The 15,546-nt window shown below is 36.8% G+C and overlaps 1 protein-coding gene across 3 annotated transcripts in view; it reads left to right on the forward strand.

The window, feature by feature from the left end:
* The window catches only part of ZC3H13 (zinc finger CCCH-type containing 13), a 149,206-nt gene that overhangs the window by 103,651 nt on the left and 30,009 nt on the right, over positions 1-15,546 (forward strand). For all 3 annotated transcript variants that reach the window (XM_004376592.2, XM_023731593.1, XM_023731592.1), the window contains exons 12-15: positions 6,317-6,508; positions 11,602-12,157; positions 13,624-13,727; positions 14,112-15,287. In XM_004376592.2, the coding sequence (XP_004376649.1) occupies positions 6,317-6,508; positions 11,602-12,157; positions 13,624-13,727; positions 14,112-15,287 (2,028 nt within the window). The remainder of the gene's footprint in view (positions 1-6,316; positions 6,509-11,601; positions 12,158-13,623; positions 13,728-14,111; positions 15,288-15,546) is intronic.

Genomic DNA, 15,546 nt, shown 5'->3' on the forward strand with positions numbered 1-15,546 from the left:
GATGTTCTAGGGTTTCAGGATTGTTGATTCTCTGTTTGGCTTAGTTTTTCGGATCTTTGTTGTGGAGGGACGGCGTGGTGTTTCTGCCTAGAGCGCCATCTTGCCGGAAGTCCGCCAGTTCAGCTTTTTGCAGGTGTACAACTTATTGACAGCAATTATAATAATTGGCTGCGCAGCCCAACCCTTGATCAATATGATTTTTTCATCACTGTTAACCCCACTTTTCCTTCTCCCTCCACCCCTGGTAAGCATTAATAAACTTTGACCTCTATATATTTGCCTTTTCTTGTCTTTTTATGTAAATGAGATCACATAATATTTGTCCTTTTGTAAATGACTTATTTCACTCAGCACAGTGACTTTAAGCTCTATCCATACTGTAGCATGTATCAAGACTTCCTTTCTCCTAAGTAATATCCCATTCTATGTATGTGCCACAGTTTGTTTATCCATTCATCTGTTGATGGCCATTTAGGTTGTTTCTACCTTTTGGCTATTGTGAATAGTGCTATAATGAACATTGGTATACAAGTCTCTTTGAGTCTCTGCTTTTAAGTCTTTCGGGTATATACCTATGAGTGGAATTGCGGAGTTATATGATGGTTCTCTTTTAGTTTTTTGAGGAATCGCCATACTATTTTCCACATGGCTGTTCCATTTTACATTCCCACCAGTAATGAATAGGAGAGTTCCAATTTCCCCACATCCTTGCCAACATTTATACTTTTCTTTTCTTTTCAACTCTTAGCTGTCCTAGTGGGAGTGAAATGGTGTCTCATCGTGGTTTTGATTTGCATCTCTTTGATGGCTAATGACAGGTGAGCGTCTTTTCCTGTTTTTGGTGGCCATTTGAATGTCCTCTTTGGTGATACGTCTTTTCAAGTTCTTTGCCTATTTTATGATTGGGTTATTTGCTCTTTCGTTGTTAAGTTGTCAGAGTTGTTTCTATATTTTGGTTATTGGAGTCTTGTCAGATATGTGGTTTCCGAAGACACTTTCCCAGTCAGCAGCTTGTCTTTTCACTTTTTTGGTAAAGTCTTTTGATGAACAGAAGTTACTAATTTTTATGAGGTCCCATTTATTTATTTTGTTTTTTTGCCATTTGTGTTTTTGTTATTATATTAGATAATCTATTGTTGAAAGCTAGGCCTGACAGCTTTGTTCCTGCTTGTTCTTTTGAGAACTTTATGGTTTCAGTTTGCACATTTAGGTCCTAATCCATTTTGAGTTTTTTTTTGTGTATGGTGTGAGGCATAGATCCTGTTTCATTTTTTCTGCATGTGGAAATCCAATTTTCCCAGCACCATTTATTGAAGAGACTTTTCTTTCCCCCATCCAGTGGATTAACCACCCTTGTCAAAAATCAGTTGACTATAGATGTGTGGGTTTTTTTTTTTCTGGGCTCAATTCTGTTTCATTGGTCTCTGTGTCTGTTTTGATTGCTGTAGCTGTGTAGTATATTTGAGGCCCTGTTGGCACAGTGGTTAAAAGTTTGGCTGCTAACCAAAAGGTCAGCAGTTCGAATCTACCAGCCACTCCTTGGAAACCCCATGGGACAGTTCTACTCTGTCCTGTAGGGTTGCTATGAGTTGGAATTGACTCGATGGCAACAGGTTTGGTTTTTTTTGTTTGTTTGTTTGTGCTCTTTTAATACTACATTTTAAAATCAGGAAGTGTGAGTACTGCTTTGTTCTTCTCTTTCAACATTGCTTTAGCCATTCGTTCGTGCCTCTTGCCATTCCATATAAAGTTGAGGATTGGCTTTTCTATTTCTGTAAAGAAGGCTGTTAGAATTTTGATTGCGATTGCGTTGAATCTGTAGTATCAACATCTTATCAATATTAAATTCTTCCAATCCATGAACATGGAACATCTTTCCATTTATTTAAGTCTTCTTTAATCACTTTCAGCAGTTTTTTATAGTTTTCACTTTATAAATCCCTCACATCCCTGGTTAGAGTTATTCCTAGGTATTTTATTCTCTTAGATGCTGTTGTAAATGGAATGGTTTCCCTAATTTCCCTTTCATATTTCTTGTCGCTGGTGTATAGAAACCCACCTGACTTTTGTTTGTTGACCTTGTACCCTGCAACTTTGGTAAATTCTTCTCTTAGCTCTAGAAGTTTTTTTGTGGACTCTTTGGGATTTTCTATGTATAGGATCATATATCATCCTTGAATAGAAATAATTTTACTTCTTTTTTTCTAATCTGAATACCTTTAAATTCAATTTTTGTCTAGGACTTTTTTGGCCAGGACTTCTAATGCAATAATTAATAGAAGTGTTGAGAGCAGGTACCCTTGTCTTGTCCCGATTTCAAGGGGAAAGCTCTTAGTCTTTCTCCATTAAGTGTAATGTTGGCTGTTGGCTTTTCATATATGCCCTGAATCATATTGAGGAATTTCTCTATATTCCAGTCTTCTTTAGGGTTTTTTCATTAAGAAAGGGTGTTGGATTTTATCAAACACTTTCTCTGCATCCATAGAGATGATCCTGTGGTTCTTTTCCTTTGTTCTGTCTATGTAGTGTATTACTTTGATAGAGTTTCTAATGTTGAACCATCTCAGCATTCCTGCAGTAAATCCCACTTGGTCATGGTGTATGACTCTTTTAATATGCTGTTGGATTCTGTTCGCTAGTATTTTGTTGAGGAGTTTTGCATCTATATTCGTAAGAGATAATTAACCAGTAGTTTCCTTCTCTTGTGGTATCTTTGTCTAGTTTGGATATCGGGGTTATGTTTGCTTCATAGAATGAATTAGGGAGTATTGCTTCCTTCTCTGTCATTTGTAAGAGTTTAAACAGTATTGGTGTCCGTTCTTCTCTAAATGTTTGGTAGAATTCCCCAGTGAAGCCATCTGGTCCTGGACTTTTTTTTTGGTGGGAGGTTTTTGATCACTGATTTGATCTCTTGTTATAGGTCTGTTGAGACCTTCTATTTCCTCTTGAGTCAGATTGGGTGAGTTGTGTGCTTTTAAGAATTTGTCCATTTCATCTAGGTTATCAAATTTTTGCCATACCATTGTTCATAATATTTTGTCATAATTCCCTTTATTTATATCGGATCAGTTGTAATGTCCGCTCTTTCATTTTTCATTTTGGTTATTTCCATCTTTTCTTTGTCAATTTTACTGATCTTCTCAAAGAACCAACTTCTAGTTTTACTGTTTCTCTCTTGTTTTTCCATTTTCAGTTTCATTTATCTCTGCTCTGGTCTTTGTTATTTTCTTTCTTCTGGTAGGTTTAGGCTTAGTTTACTCTTCTCTTTGTAGTTTCTGGAGTTGTCAAATTTAGGCTGTTCATTTGAGATTTTTTTTTTTTTTTTATGTAGGCATTTATGGCTATAAGTTTCCCTCTGAATGTGGTTTTGGTATATGTTGTGCTTTCATTTTCATTTGACTCGAAGAAATTTGTGATTTCTCTTGATTTCATCCTTGACTCGTCGGTATTTTGGTAGTGTGTTGTTCAATTTCCATATGTTTTGTATTTTCCAGGTTTTTTTTTTCTTCTGTTAACGATTTCTAGCTTTACTCTGTTATGGTCAGAGAAAATATTTTGCATGATTTCAATCTTTTTAAATTAATCAAAACTTGCTTTGTGACCTGAAATGTGGTTTATCCTGGAGAGTGATCCATATGCACTGAAGCAGAATGTATAATGTACTAGTTTTGGGTGGAGTGTTCCATGTATGTTTGTTAACTCTTGTTGGTTTATAGTGTCATTCAGGTACTGTGTTTTCTTGTTGATCTTCTTTCTAGATGTTCTGTCCAATACTGAAAGTGGTATATTAAAATCAACTATTATTGTAGTAGTGTTTCTCCCTTCAATTCTGTCAGTGTTTGTTTTATATATTTAGGTGTCCTGATGTTGGGTGCATACATATTTATGATTGTTAAATCTTATTGGTTAATTGACCCTTTTATTCACTATATCATGTCCATCTTTATCTCTTCTGACAGATTTTGTCTTGAAGTCTACTTCGTCTGATACTAAGATTGCCACCCCAGCTCTCTTTTGGTTATTATTTGCATGGAATTTTTTTTTCCATCCTTTCACTTTCAACCTATTTGTGTCCTTGGGTTTATGGTGTGAATCTTGAAAACAGCATATAGTTGGATCGTATTTTTTAATCCATTCTGCCACTCTCTGCCTTCTGATTGGAGCATTTAGTCCATTTACACTCAGTGTAGTTACTGGTAAGAAGTGAGTTAATTCTGCCAATTTGTTACTTGGTTTTTGTATGTCTTAAGCCTTCTTTGTCTTTGTCCTTAAGTACTGCTTGTTTTTGTGGTTTGTTGGTTTATTGTAGGGAGCCTTTTTGGTTCCCTTCTCCGTTCGTTTTGTGTATGTTTTTTATATATTTCCTTATGGTTACCATGAATATTACATTTAAGAGCTTGTATTGATAACATTCTAGGATAAGTTGATACCAACTTAACTTCAGTAACATATAAGAAATTCTATATCTATACCATTCTTCTTCCTACCCCTCTCCTTTTGTTGTCATCTCTAATTAAGTCTTTTTATTTCATGTGCCCTGTAACATAATTTTATCCTTCTGTTTTATCTGTTATTAAAAAGCATGAAGGACAAAGGTTTAGAATTATCAAGCATGAATACCTTATCACTAGCCCTTATGCTTGTCCATGCATTTCCTTTTATTAAGGATATTTGTTTTTATATATAGCTTTGAATTACTTTCTTATGTCTTTTCCCTTCCATCTACAGAACTTCAATTAGTATTTTTTTATAGGACTGGTCTGGTGGATATGAACTGTCTCTGCTTCTGTTTATCTGAGAATGTTTTAATTTCACCTTCATTCTTGAAGGATCATTTCACTGGGTATATGTAGCCTTTTTGGTAGTCTTAAAAAAGGTTTTAAACTTCTTATTTCAGATTTTTAATTATTAAGATACCCTGTTACAAAAACACATTGCCATCAAGTTGATTCCGACTCATAGTGACCCTATTATAGATAATTCTTTTAGATCTCAAATCCTGTCATGTGTGTGCATATATCTATATATATAGAGAGAGAGGGAGGGAGTGTTGGGGAAGTGCCTTCTTGTTCCTGGCTTCAAGTGGATTGGTTTCCCATGTGTTCTTTTAGATTTAGTGTGAACTCCTCTTCATCATTAGACTGTAGTAATTCTGTGAGGTTGAGAGCATTGCCTTCCATAGTTTTTGCCCTTGTTTTTGCCAGGCATTCCTGCATTATCACAGCCCCAGTTCTGCTTCTCTTGCTTTTCCCCTAATCCCTGCAAAATTTTTTTATACTTTTAAAAAAATAAGAATTATAGATTCACAGGCAGTTACAAGGAAATGTACAGGGAAGTCCCATTCACTCTTCCCCCAGCCTCTCCTAGTGTTAACAGCATCCAAACCAAGCAAAAGAGATTGGTACAATCCATAGAGCTTATTTGTGTGTGTGTGCATATGCGTGCATGCATGCAGTTTTATCATATATATAACCTTGTGTTAGTCACCACAGGAGTCCCTTGAATTACCCTTTTATAGCCATACTCATCTCCTCCACATCTATGATCCTTGGCAACCGCTAATATGTCCTCTATTTTTATAATTATGTTATTTCACAAATATTACATAAATGGAGTCATGCTGTATGTATCCTGTTGAGATTGGCTGTTTTTCACTAAGCATAATTTTCTTGTGGATCATCCAAGTTGTTGCATATTTCAATAGTTAGTTCTTTTTATTGCTGAGTAGTATTCCATGGTATGGATGTACCAGTTTGTTTAGCATTTCACCTATTGGAAGATATTTTCCAATTGATAGCTTTCTTTCGATTGGTATTTCTTTGATATGTTTCCAGTTTTTTACTATTATGAATAAAGCTGCAGTGAACATTCATCTCCCATATTTTTTGAAAAATTTCAGACATTACTTAATGTCTTGCCCCAAGTACCTTTGTTCTATATTGCAGTGTTTTCACTATAAACTTTAATAATTATATCCATATTTATCATTATTTATATGATATTTCTGTGAATTACCTGAAAAACAATGATTTTTACTTTTATTGTTTTTGAGTTAATTGAATTGAGTCTTCTTGCTTTATGGTCCATTATATGACTTTTTTATAGATGGGAAAAACTGGGACTTAGCTTACCTAAATTAATCATTCTGATCCAACATTTAATATTCTTCTCAACAGTGAGTGATTACCACACTTTTGGAATACAATTTAAAAAAAGAATCTTTTCATACATAGTGTTTATTGGGATAGATTGTGACTGGTGAAATTTGTTGAATAAAGTTATGTGTTAAACGTTTGTGTGAATATCCTTTGTTTAGGAAGTCGAGGCACAAGAGGCTCTCAAATTGATAGTCACAGTAGTAGTAGCAACTATCATGAAAGCTGGGAAACTCGAAGTAGCTATCCTGAAAGAGACAGATATCCTGAAAGAGACAACAGAGATCAAGCAAGGGATTCTTCATTTGAGAGAAGACATGGAGAGAGAGACCGTCGTGACAACAGAGAAAGAGGTTTGTCAAATGGTGTATTATTAAATAGTGACCAACACCAATTAGGGCGATTGGATTTTAAACAGTTATTAATTTACTTTTTACTATAAAGTATCTTTTCAGACCTTTGCTTAATAATACATCTGAAACTATTTACTCATATATAGTCTTTCTCTTACTTGGCTCAGGAGGGATTACGTAAATAGTTAGCTACCTGTACCTACTAACAACAGAGTACATGAACTAGGGTGCCCTGCTGGCTGTCTTTCACTTTAGTGGAAAAGCTCACAAACCTTTAAAGGATGTAAATATTTGAGTGCCATCCCAGGCAGTTCTGATTCAGGAGATCTAAGCCTTCTCATTTGAGTATACTACTACCCACTCAACTCTATGTGATAAATAAGCCTTTTAAGGACTGCCAGAGAGGTTTAGAACAAATGATAGGTTGGGGATTGTTGGTAGAAACATTTTATTCATATTTCATCCTGAGAAAATGTATTATTTGTAATACTTGCTTTAGCTAATTTTATATTCTGGTTTGTCTTAAGCTAACACTTTCCTGTTAATTTAGTAGATGATCTCTTAAAGAAAGAAATTTTGAAGTGAAATTACTAGGAGGCATTTAAGAAGGGTTATAAGCACTTACTTCAGTAAGCTTTTATTGTCTGTTCATATTAGGGCCCTTAAACATTTAAAATCTTGTGAAGGTCTTACTAACCTTCTTGGCTGGTTACTAGAATAAGGTTCACTGTATGCTGAGATAAATACAGTATGAAACTTGATGGACAAGGGAATGAAATATTGATGCTTCCCTGTGGGCTGAATCAAGGAGGTAGTTATGTATCTTGATGTGGGTAGTGATGGAAGGAGTACAAATTCTTTAAGACCACCATATACTTTTGGGAGTACAGGTGAGATCGGAGGCAGGAGAGTTGGTTCGGTTGAGTTTGTTAAGGTAAGCCTAATGCATTTGGGTTAAAAAATGTGTAGAATTTCCTTAGCTGTAGTTGTTCTGTGTTGGTATCTGAAATCATTTCTTCTCTAACACTTTGATTCACCTTTCTTTACCTCCTTTCTCTAATCTACTACCATGTCTTGATAATGCTTTTTAAGATAATGTCTCTCATGGTTTTTTTCCTTTTTTTTCTATTTTCATATCCTAGCTTAGGTTTTTCTTTTCTCCTGCCTGAATTCAGTAGTGACGTTTGGTTTAAGTCTTATATTTAGTTCAACCACACATGCATTGAGCTTCTCCTAGGTGCCAAGAGAATGGTACTTTACGTATATTATTTGACGTAATCTTTACAATATCCCTGTGAGTGTAGGTATGATACAAGAACCCATATTTCACAATTTAGGCAAGTTAGGTTAAGAGAAGGGAGGTGATTTTTCCAGTATTAAAGTGAAGTAAATTCCAGAGGTAGAATTTAGACCCAGATTTTCTGACTGCAAGTGCAGTTCTCTTTCCATCTTACTTCACTGTAACTACTTCAATAAATGTCAGTTGTATGATTGAAATAGAAATTTATTTTAGAGGTTAATGATACATTCTACAAATATTTGTTAAGCACTCACGCCGTCAGTTTGCTAGGTACTTGAAATACAATGGTTCCTGTTCTTGTAGAACTTAATAGGGAGGAAAGAACATCCCCTCTCTCCCAAAAAATGGTTAGTGAGAGCTATAAAGGAGGCAGACAGGGGTGCTGGATAGATCTAAAGATAGAGAGACTGACTTTATTTTTATTTTTATTTTTTATTGTAGTTCAAGTGAAAGTTTACAATTCAAGTTAGCCTCTCATACAAAAATTTATACATACATTGTTACGTGACTGTAATTGCTCTCCCTGTATTGTGACAGCACACTCCTCCTTTCCACCCCAGATTTCCCGTGTCCATTCAACCACCTCCTAACCCTCTCTATCTTCTCATCTCACCTCCGGACAGAAGCTGCCCATTTAATCTCATGTATCTACTTGAGCTAAGAAGCACACTCTTGACAAGTATCATTTTATGTCCCATAGTCCAGTCTAATCTTCGTCTGAAGAGTTGGCCTCAGGAATGGTTTTAGTTCTGGGTTAACAGTCCGGGGGCCATGCTTTCCAGGGTTCTTCCAGTCTCAGTTGGACCATTAAGTCTGGGACAGACTGACTTTAGATAGAGTGGTTATGTGAAATTTGAGGAGATCACATTTATGCAGAGATGTGAATGGAAGGGAAGAAGCTACCTTTGCGGAGATTGAGGGTGAACACATTCCATGCAGAGGGAAGAGTAGGTGCAATTTCCCTGAGATGAGAAATAGCCTAATGTGATGTAGGCACTGAATGTGAAGACCCATATGGCTAGTGTGTGTTGAGCGATAGGGAGAGTGATAGTGGTTCAGAGTAGAGATGTACCAAGTACCTTGTTCTGTATTTGAGGAATTAAACCTTTCTTTTAGTTTTTCAGCCTAATCAGGGTATAGATAGACAGTTGAACTGTGATAAATGCTATTACTATATAAAGTTCTGTGAGAACACAAAGGCACAAACACAATTCTGGGGAAGTCTAAGAAGACTTCTTAAAGAGGTGACATCTGAGTTTGGACCTGAAGGATAAATAAGAGTTTGCTAAAAGGAACAATGGAAGAAGCACTTTGCAGGAACAGGGAACAGCACGTGCAGGCACACAGGACTAAAAGAAGCATGTGCTTCAAAGTAGCAAAGAATTAGGAGGTTGGCATGGAGGTATGCTGTATTGGTGGGGAAGGAAAGAAGCTGCAGGAAAAGATTGATGAGAGACTATAGGCCAGATCTTAAATAGTCTAATAAGTCACACTAAACATTGTAAATTAAATTGCCTTTTCACTACCTACAAGATAACTGCTTTTAAGCAGCTGGAAGAAATAGAATTTTTATTTAAATAAAGTATAAGAGAGTCTGGGGAAAGACTGAAGACAAGGATACCAGCCAGTTGGGCTGTTGATTGTGTAGTATTCTAAGAAGAGCTGATCAGGGTCTGAGTTAATGTATTAACGGTAGGGATATAAGGAGAGGAAAGGCAATAAGGAAATATTTTAGTTGGAATTGATGGGACTTGGATGTTAATTATAAATTAGATAGGTTGGAGATTTCCAGCTTTCATGAAATAGGTGTATTACTCATTAAGATAAGGAAATACAGTGAAACTGTGAGAGCTGGAACTCACTAAGACGGCCTTGTTTTTCTGGGCCTTTCAAATTTTCTGCCTTTGACAGGAATAGTCTTAACACTTTACTGTTGCTTGTTTTAATGGAAAGTATTTGCATTTTCCTTCTCTGACAGGTTTCCACCTTACACAGGTTTCAGCTTTCACAGGTTTTACTGTATATGAAGAGAAAAATACATTTGGGGGCAAGATAGGGAAGATAATGTAGACATATTAATGTGGTGTTCTTGTATTCTTTACATTATGCTTTGATGTATGGATCATTGTCATTTAGTTGAAAGAATAAAGTTTTTATCTACCAAAAAGAATGCCTGCATAGTGTATGTCCTAACATTGTTATAATCAGAAACTCCAAGTATGAATTTCTGTAAGTTGCATTTTTTTCAGGCTGTTTTATAGCTGTTGTGACATTGGGATGATCCCCAAATCTGGAATTCAGACATCATAAGACATGGGTATATAGCATTCTGGGAATCCGAAGTGTGGTGCATTAGAACTGTTCTAAATTTAAGCTGGTTCCAACAAAAGTAAAACGGTGTAAGAGAACTGACTTGTAGTCCTGATATCCTAATTCTTCTGCCATCTCTGTGACTTTCGCACATTAACTTCTGGACCATGAGTTCTATGTTTTAAAGAAGAAAGGAGGGGAAGGTTGGATAGGGTTTCATTTCATTTTTGCTTTAAAATTATATGAACTTTTATGTTTGGACCTATAACTTTTCTAAAGAGTAAAAGAAGGATAATTCTTGTCTTTTTCATCAGTGGTAAGAAAGGGCATTCAGATTACTGTATTGTATCCTTCCCTTGAAATATCCTAAAATTATACTGCTTAATAAATTGATGCCAGATGCTCACTTAAAATACAAGCCTCTTGGTCTGTTGTAGCCTTTATTGACTAACGGACAGATATTATATAGTATGAAAGCAGAAAGACTACAGTAGCTTAGATCCTATTACAATGAATAACTCTGAAAAATGGCCATCTGTGGAAAAAGTCATAACCATCCTCTTACACATTTTTTGATCCCAGACTAATTTCCTGCTTAGCTGGGTATTTGGGCATCATGCATTCATTTCTCAAATATTTAAAGAAAAAAAAGGTGAAGAGAAAAACTAAATATGATGTAAAGAGAAGTGTTTTTATATGATCCATGCGCTGATTGGAAAAAATATAAAATATGATGAGATTATCAGTTAGCATTTTAAGAAAATAGCTCCTCATCTGAGTGATCAGTTATATGATAAAAATTTTTTAGAAGTTAGTTATTAATTATAAATATATAGCACTAAGATAGTCACTTTTTACATTTGCTTATTTCAAGATTGCTAAGTACCAGCATCCCTAATATTCTAGTTTATGGTAAGAAATTGATATTGCAGCAACAAATATTGACAGATGTTTTGTTCTGCTATATTTTCCTCACATAATAGTTGCACTTTGATATGTATATATTTTGCCCTGAAATTAGAGGTGTGACTTATGAGGGAAATTTTGTTTTTCCTTCAGCTCCTATGTTCTACACCTCCTGCTGCCCCTATCCTTTGCCACCAGTGTTCTCAGGTCCTGCCTGGGGGGACAGAGAAGATCAGAGGTGAAGGGTAGAGATGGCAGAAAGTGGGGTTGGAGCAGTGGTCTGGAGGAAGGGTAGGGAGCGTGCAGAGAAAGATCAGAGGTGGATCAGGGGAAGATGGAGGGGAGTTGATGGGGAGTAGAAAATATCGTAGTTAGAGGGCAAATAAAAATTATCTTTAAGAAGAAATATTAAAGGTTTAGGGGTGATTGTTGCTTAGATAATTAAAAGTAAACATAGTGTCTATAATTCATTGCCAGCGTGACCCTGTACACAGATAAAATTTAAGATTTGCCATGCTGTCTTATCAATAAGTTATCTGTCAAATTAATCACTGACAAAACTTGATTTTCATTGTAGATCAAAGACCAAGCTCACCAATTCGACATCAGGGAAGGAATGACGAGCTTGAGCGTGATGAAAGAAGAGAGGAACGAAGAGTAGACAGAGTAGATGATAGAAGAGATGAAAGGGCTAGAGAAAGAGATCGGGAACGAGAACGAGACAGGGAGCGGGAGAGAGAGAGGGAACGTGAACGGGAGCGGGAACGAGAGAAAGAAAGAGAATTAGAAAGAGAGCGTGCTAGGGAAAGGGAGAGAGAGAGAGAGAAAGAAAGAGACCGTGAGAGAGAGAGAGATCGTGACCATGAACGGGAGAGGGAAAGAGACAGGGAGCGAGATCGGGAAAAAGAACGGGAGCGAGAGAGAGAAGAAAGGGAGAGGGAGAGAGAGAGAGAACGAGAGAGGGAACGAGAACGGGAACGGGAACGAGAAAGAGCGAGAGAAAGGGATAAAGAGCGAGAACGTCAAAGGGAATGGGAAGACAAAGACAAAGGACGAGATGACCGCAGAGAAAAGCGAGAAGATATCCGAGAAGAAAGGAATCTAAGAGATGGGCACGATGAAAGGAAATCAAAGTAAGAATGATTAGGAATCTGTTTTTAAAAATTATATTGCAGCCCTTGCATTGAAAAAAGTTTCATTTAATGCTTTCCAGTGTGCCCTTTAATTTTGTTAATTCTTTTTCCTCTTTATTTTCTCTCTACATTTTCCTGTATTTCAATTTTATTTTACATATTTAGTGTTTAAAGTCTTTTAAATTGTCAAAAAAAGTGTTTTTCCATTCCACTATTCCTGTATCCAAGGGATGTAATTATCATTCTGGCTTAAACACTGCCGTTTTTAGTAGCACGTTGGCTTACTCATCTGCTGCAGACTTTTTTCCCAGAGCGAGTCCAGCATAAAAGTGATAGAATCAACAGACTTGTATCCCATCACAACCCCTTTATAACTAGTTAATGGAGTTGATTAGTCACCGAAAGATACTGTCTGTACCGTTCCTGATAATGCTTCGTGAATTTTGTGTACTTGTTAGTGTGGAGTCACTGCCTCCAGGCCACACAAAGCAGTCACACAGCTTAGGTGTGAAGGAGTCCCTGTAACCACTGCCTGGCTGGATACCCAGCCGCACAAGCTCAGGCTTCTGAGTTGTCTTACTGCATCTGGGGCCCCCTCCTCCTTAGAGTTCCTCGTCTGTTCAAGGCGCTGTCAAGGAGGTGCTGCAGTATGTTTCTCAACCTTTCACCATAGTATTTATAAACAAACAATGTTAGTAAAAAAAAAAAAAAAAATAGTGGTCACAATTTAAGAGAATGTAGGGAAACACTAAAATAACAAGTACCCAAGAAATACGATAAATCACTACTGTTTTAAAATTTAAGGAACAAAAAGTAAAATGAAAATATGAATTATTTTATTAATGTGTTATCAAGCAAGTGATTTAGTTCAAAGAAAGGAAGCTAAGTTTTATAGTGTACCCACAACATGCCTGGCACTGGGCTTCTGACATAATTTATTCCTCACTGTAATTTGCCCCCCATTTTCACATGAGAAAGCTGCAGTTTAGTGAGCTCAAGGAACTTACCTAAGGTTGCATGGCTAAGGTTGAACTTATACCTGTCTGACAACTCAACCATACTGGCTTTTCCCATTCTGTTTCCCAGCATAAGGCATTAGATCATAAAAATGTAAAATTGACAAATGTGTATATTAGAGGGTATGTTAGTATATTTATTCCTCCGCTGCATGTCACCGTCTTGCAGTATTTAAATCTGGCAATTTTCACTTGAAGTGATTCTACATGTGTAATGAGGAAAAGAAAAATGTTGCCACGTATTTTAAGTCCATTATTGTCTTTTTGCAGATGAAGTAAAGAATTTTATTAAAGAACTGAATACCCTTTGCATGGTATAGCTCTGACAATATTGCTATCCTGCAATTATATGTTCTAGTTATAGTAAAGGAATACTAGTAAAAAATGTAGAAAGAAATCTGTTTTTTTGCCCCTGGAATTTTATAAACTGCATTTGTTTGTCCAATTTAGGAAGCGCTATAGAAATGAAGGGAGTCCTAGCCCTCGTCAGTCACCTAAGCGCCGACGTGAACATTCTCCTGACAGTGATGCCTACAACAGTGGAGATGATAAAAGTAAGCACAATTTATTTTCTGTGTCTCTGTATTCAGATTCATTTGTAACCATGAGACAATTCTTTGCCCTTAGTACAAACTGGTAAATTAAAATGTTTAAGTATTCTTGCTCTGCTGCCTTTGAATATCTTCTTATGTCACTAAAGTATCTGTGTCAGAAATACACAGTCATTTTAGAAATACAGTTATTTTATCGTAATGGCACTGTCATTCCCTGCTATTTGTGTAAAACTGTATTTTGAAATTTTTACTAAAATTAGTGCCATTTATAATTAGTGCCACTTAAAAAATGAAAAATGAGAGATTGGCTTACTGCTCTTTATATACACTGTGCAATGTTTGTTAACTTGGTGAAAGTATGCTTACTTTTATCTTTTTGTATAGATGAAAAACATAGACTCTTGAGCCAAGTTGTACTACCTCAAGAAACTCGTTCTCTCAGTCCCTCCCACCTTACAGACGACAGGCAGGGTAGATGGAAAGAGGAGGATCGTAAACCAGAAAGAAAAGAGAGTTCACGGCGTTACGAAGAGCAAGACATCAAAGAGAAAATTTCTTCTGTAGATAAGCAGAGAGAACTGACAGAAATCATGGAAAGCTCAAGAACGCGTGCACAGGACATTCTAGGACACCACCAGTCTGAAGATCGAGATATATCTGATCGAGTTCATGAAGAAAACAAGAAAAAAGCAAAAATTCAGAAGAAGCCCATTAAGAAAAAGAAAGAGGATGATGTTGGAATAGAGAGGGGTCATGCAGAGATAATATCTGAAGATGGTCAAGTATTTTCCCCCAAAAAAGGACAGAAAAAGAAAAGTGTTGAAAAAAAACGTAAAAGATCCAGAGGCGATTCTGATATTTCTGATGAAGAGGCAGTTCAGCAGAGTAAGAAGAAGAAAGGCCCACGGACTCCCCCTATAACAACTAAAGAGGAATTGGTTGAAATTTCCCGTGCTAAGGATGGCACTGTAGAAGATCCTCAGAAAAAAGAAGACACAGCATTCAGTGACTGGTCTGATGAGGATGTGCCTGACCGCACAGAGGCAGCAGAACCAGAGCACACTGCCAACGCTGCTACTCCTACTAGTACTCCTCCTCTGTCTTCTATTCTTCCTCCTCCTCCTCCTGTGGCTACTGCCACTGCTGCTTTTGCCACTGCTAATACTGTTGCTGCCATCACCTTTACCACGTCTGCCACCACCATTTCCGCTACTTTCACCAATGAAGAATCGCATAGAAAGTGTCACAGAGCACGAGTGGAGAAAGTAGAGGCACCTCATGTTACTATAGAAGATGCACCACATCGCAAGCCAGTGGATCAGAAGAGGAGTAGCAGCCTCGGGAGCAATCGGAGTAATCGTAGTCATACATCTGGTCGCCTCCGCTCCCCGTCCAACGACTCTGCCCATCGAAGTGGAGATGACCAAAGTGGTCGAAAGAGAGTACTGCATAGTAGTTCAAGAGATAGAGAAAAAACCAAGAGCCTGGAAATCACAGGAGAGAGGAAATCTAGGATTGATCAGTTAAAGCGTGGAGAACCTAGTCGAAGCACTTCTTCAGGTAATAAAATTTAATTTTGATATAACCAGTGTTTCCTATGATAGTATAATTTCTACGAATTATATTTCTAAACTAGTTCTAAATTGGTTACTTTATATGCTGCCTTAAATTTTATGGAACTTAGCAAAAAAACTTAGCTGTCCCATCAAAATAGTTTGTCTCATTATTTGCAATAGTTATGTTCTATAAAGTTGCCTCAAACACTGAATTAATAAATAGTAAGTCATTACCCCTAGAGGAGATACAGGGTTAGGTTCCT

This window comes from Trichechus manatus, unplaced genomic scaffold (genome assembly GCF_000243295.1).
Source record: "Trichechus manatus latirostris isolate Lorelei unplaced genomic scaffold, TriManLat1.0 scaffold00044, whole genome shotgun sequence".
NCBI classification, from domain to species: Eukaryota; Metazoa; Chordata; class Mammalia; order Sirenia; family Trichechidae; genus Trichechus; species Trichechus manatus.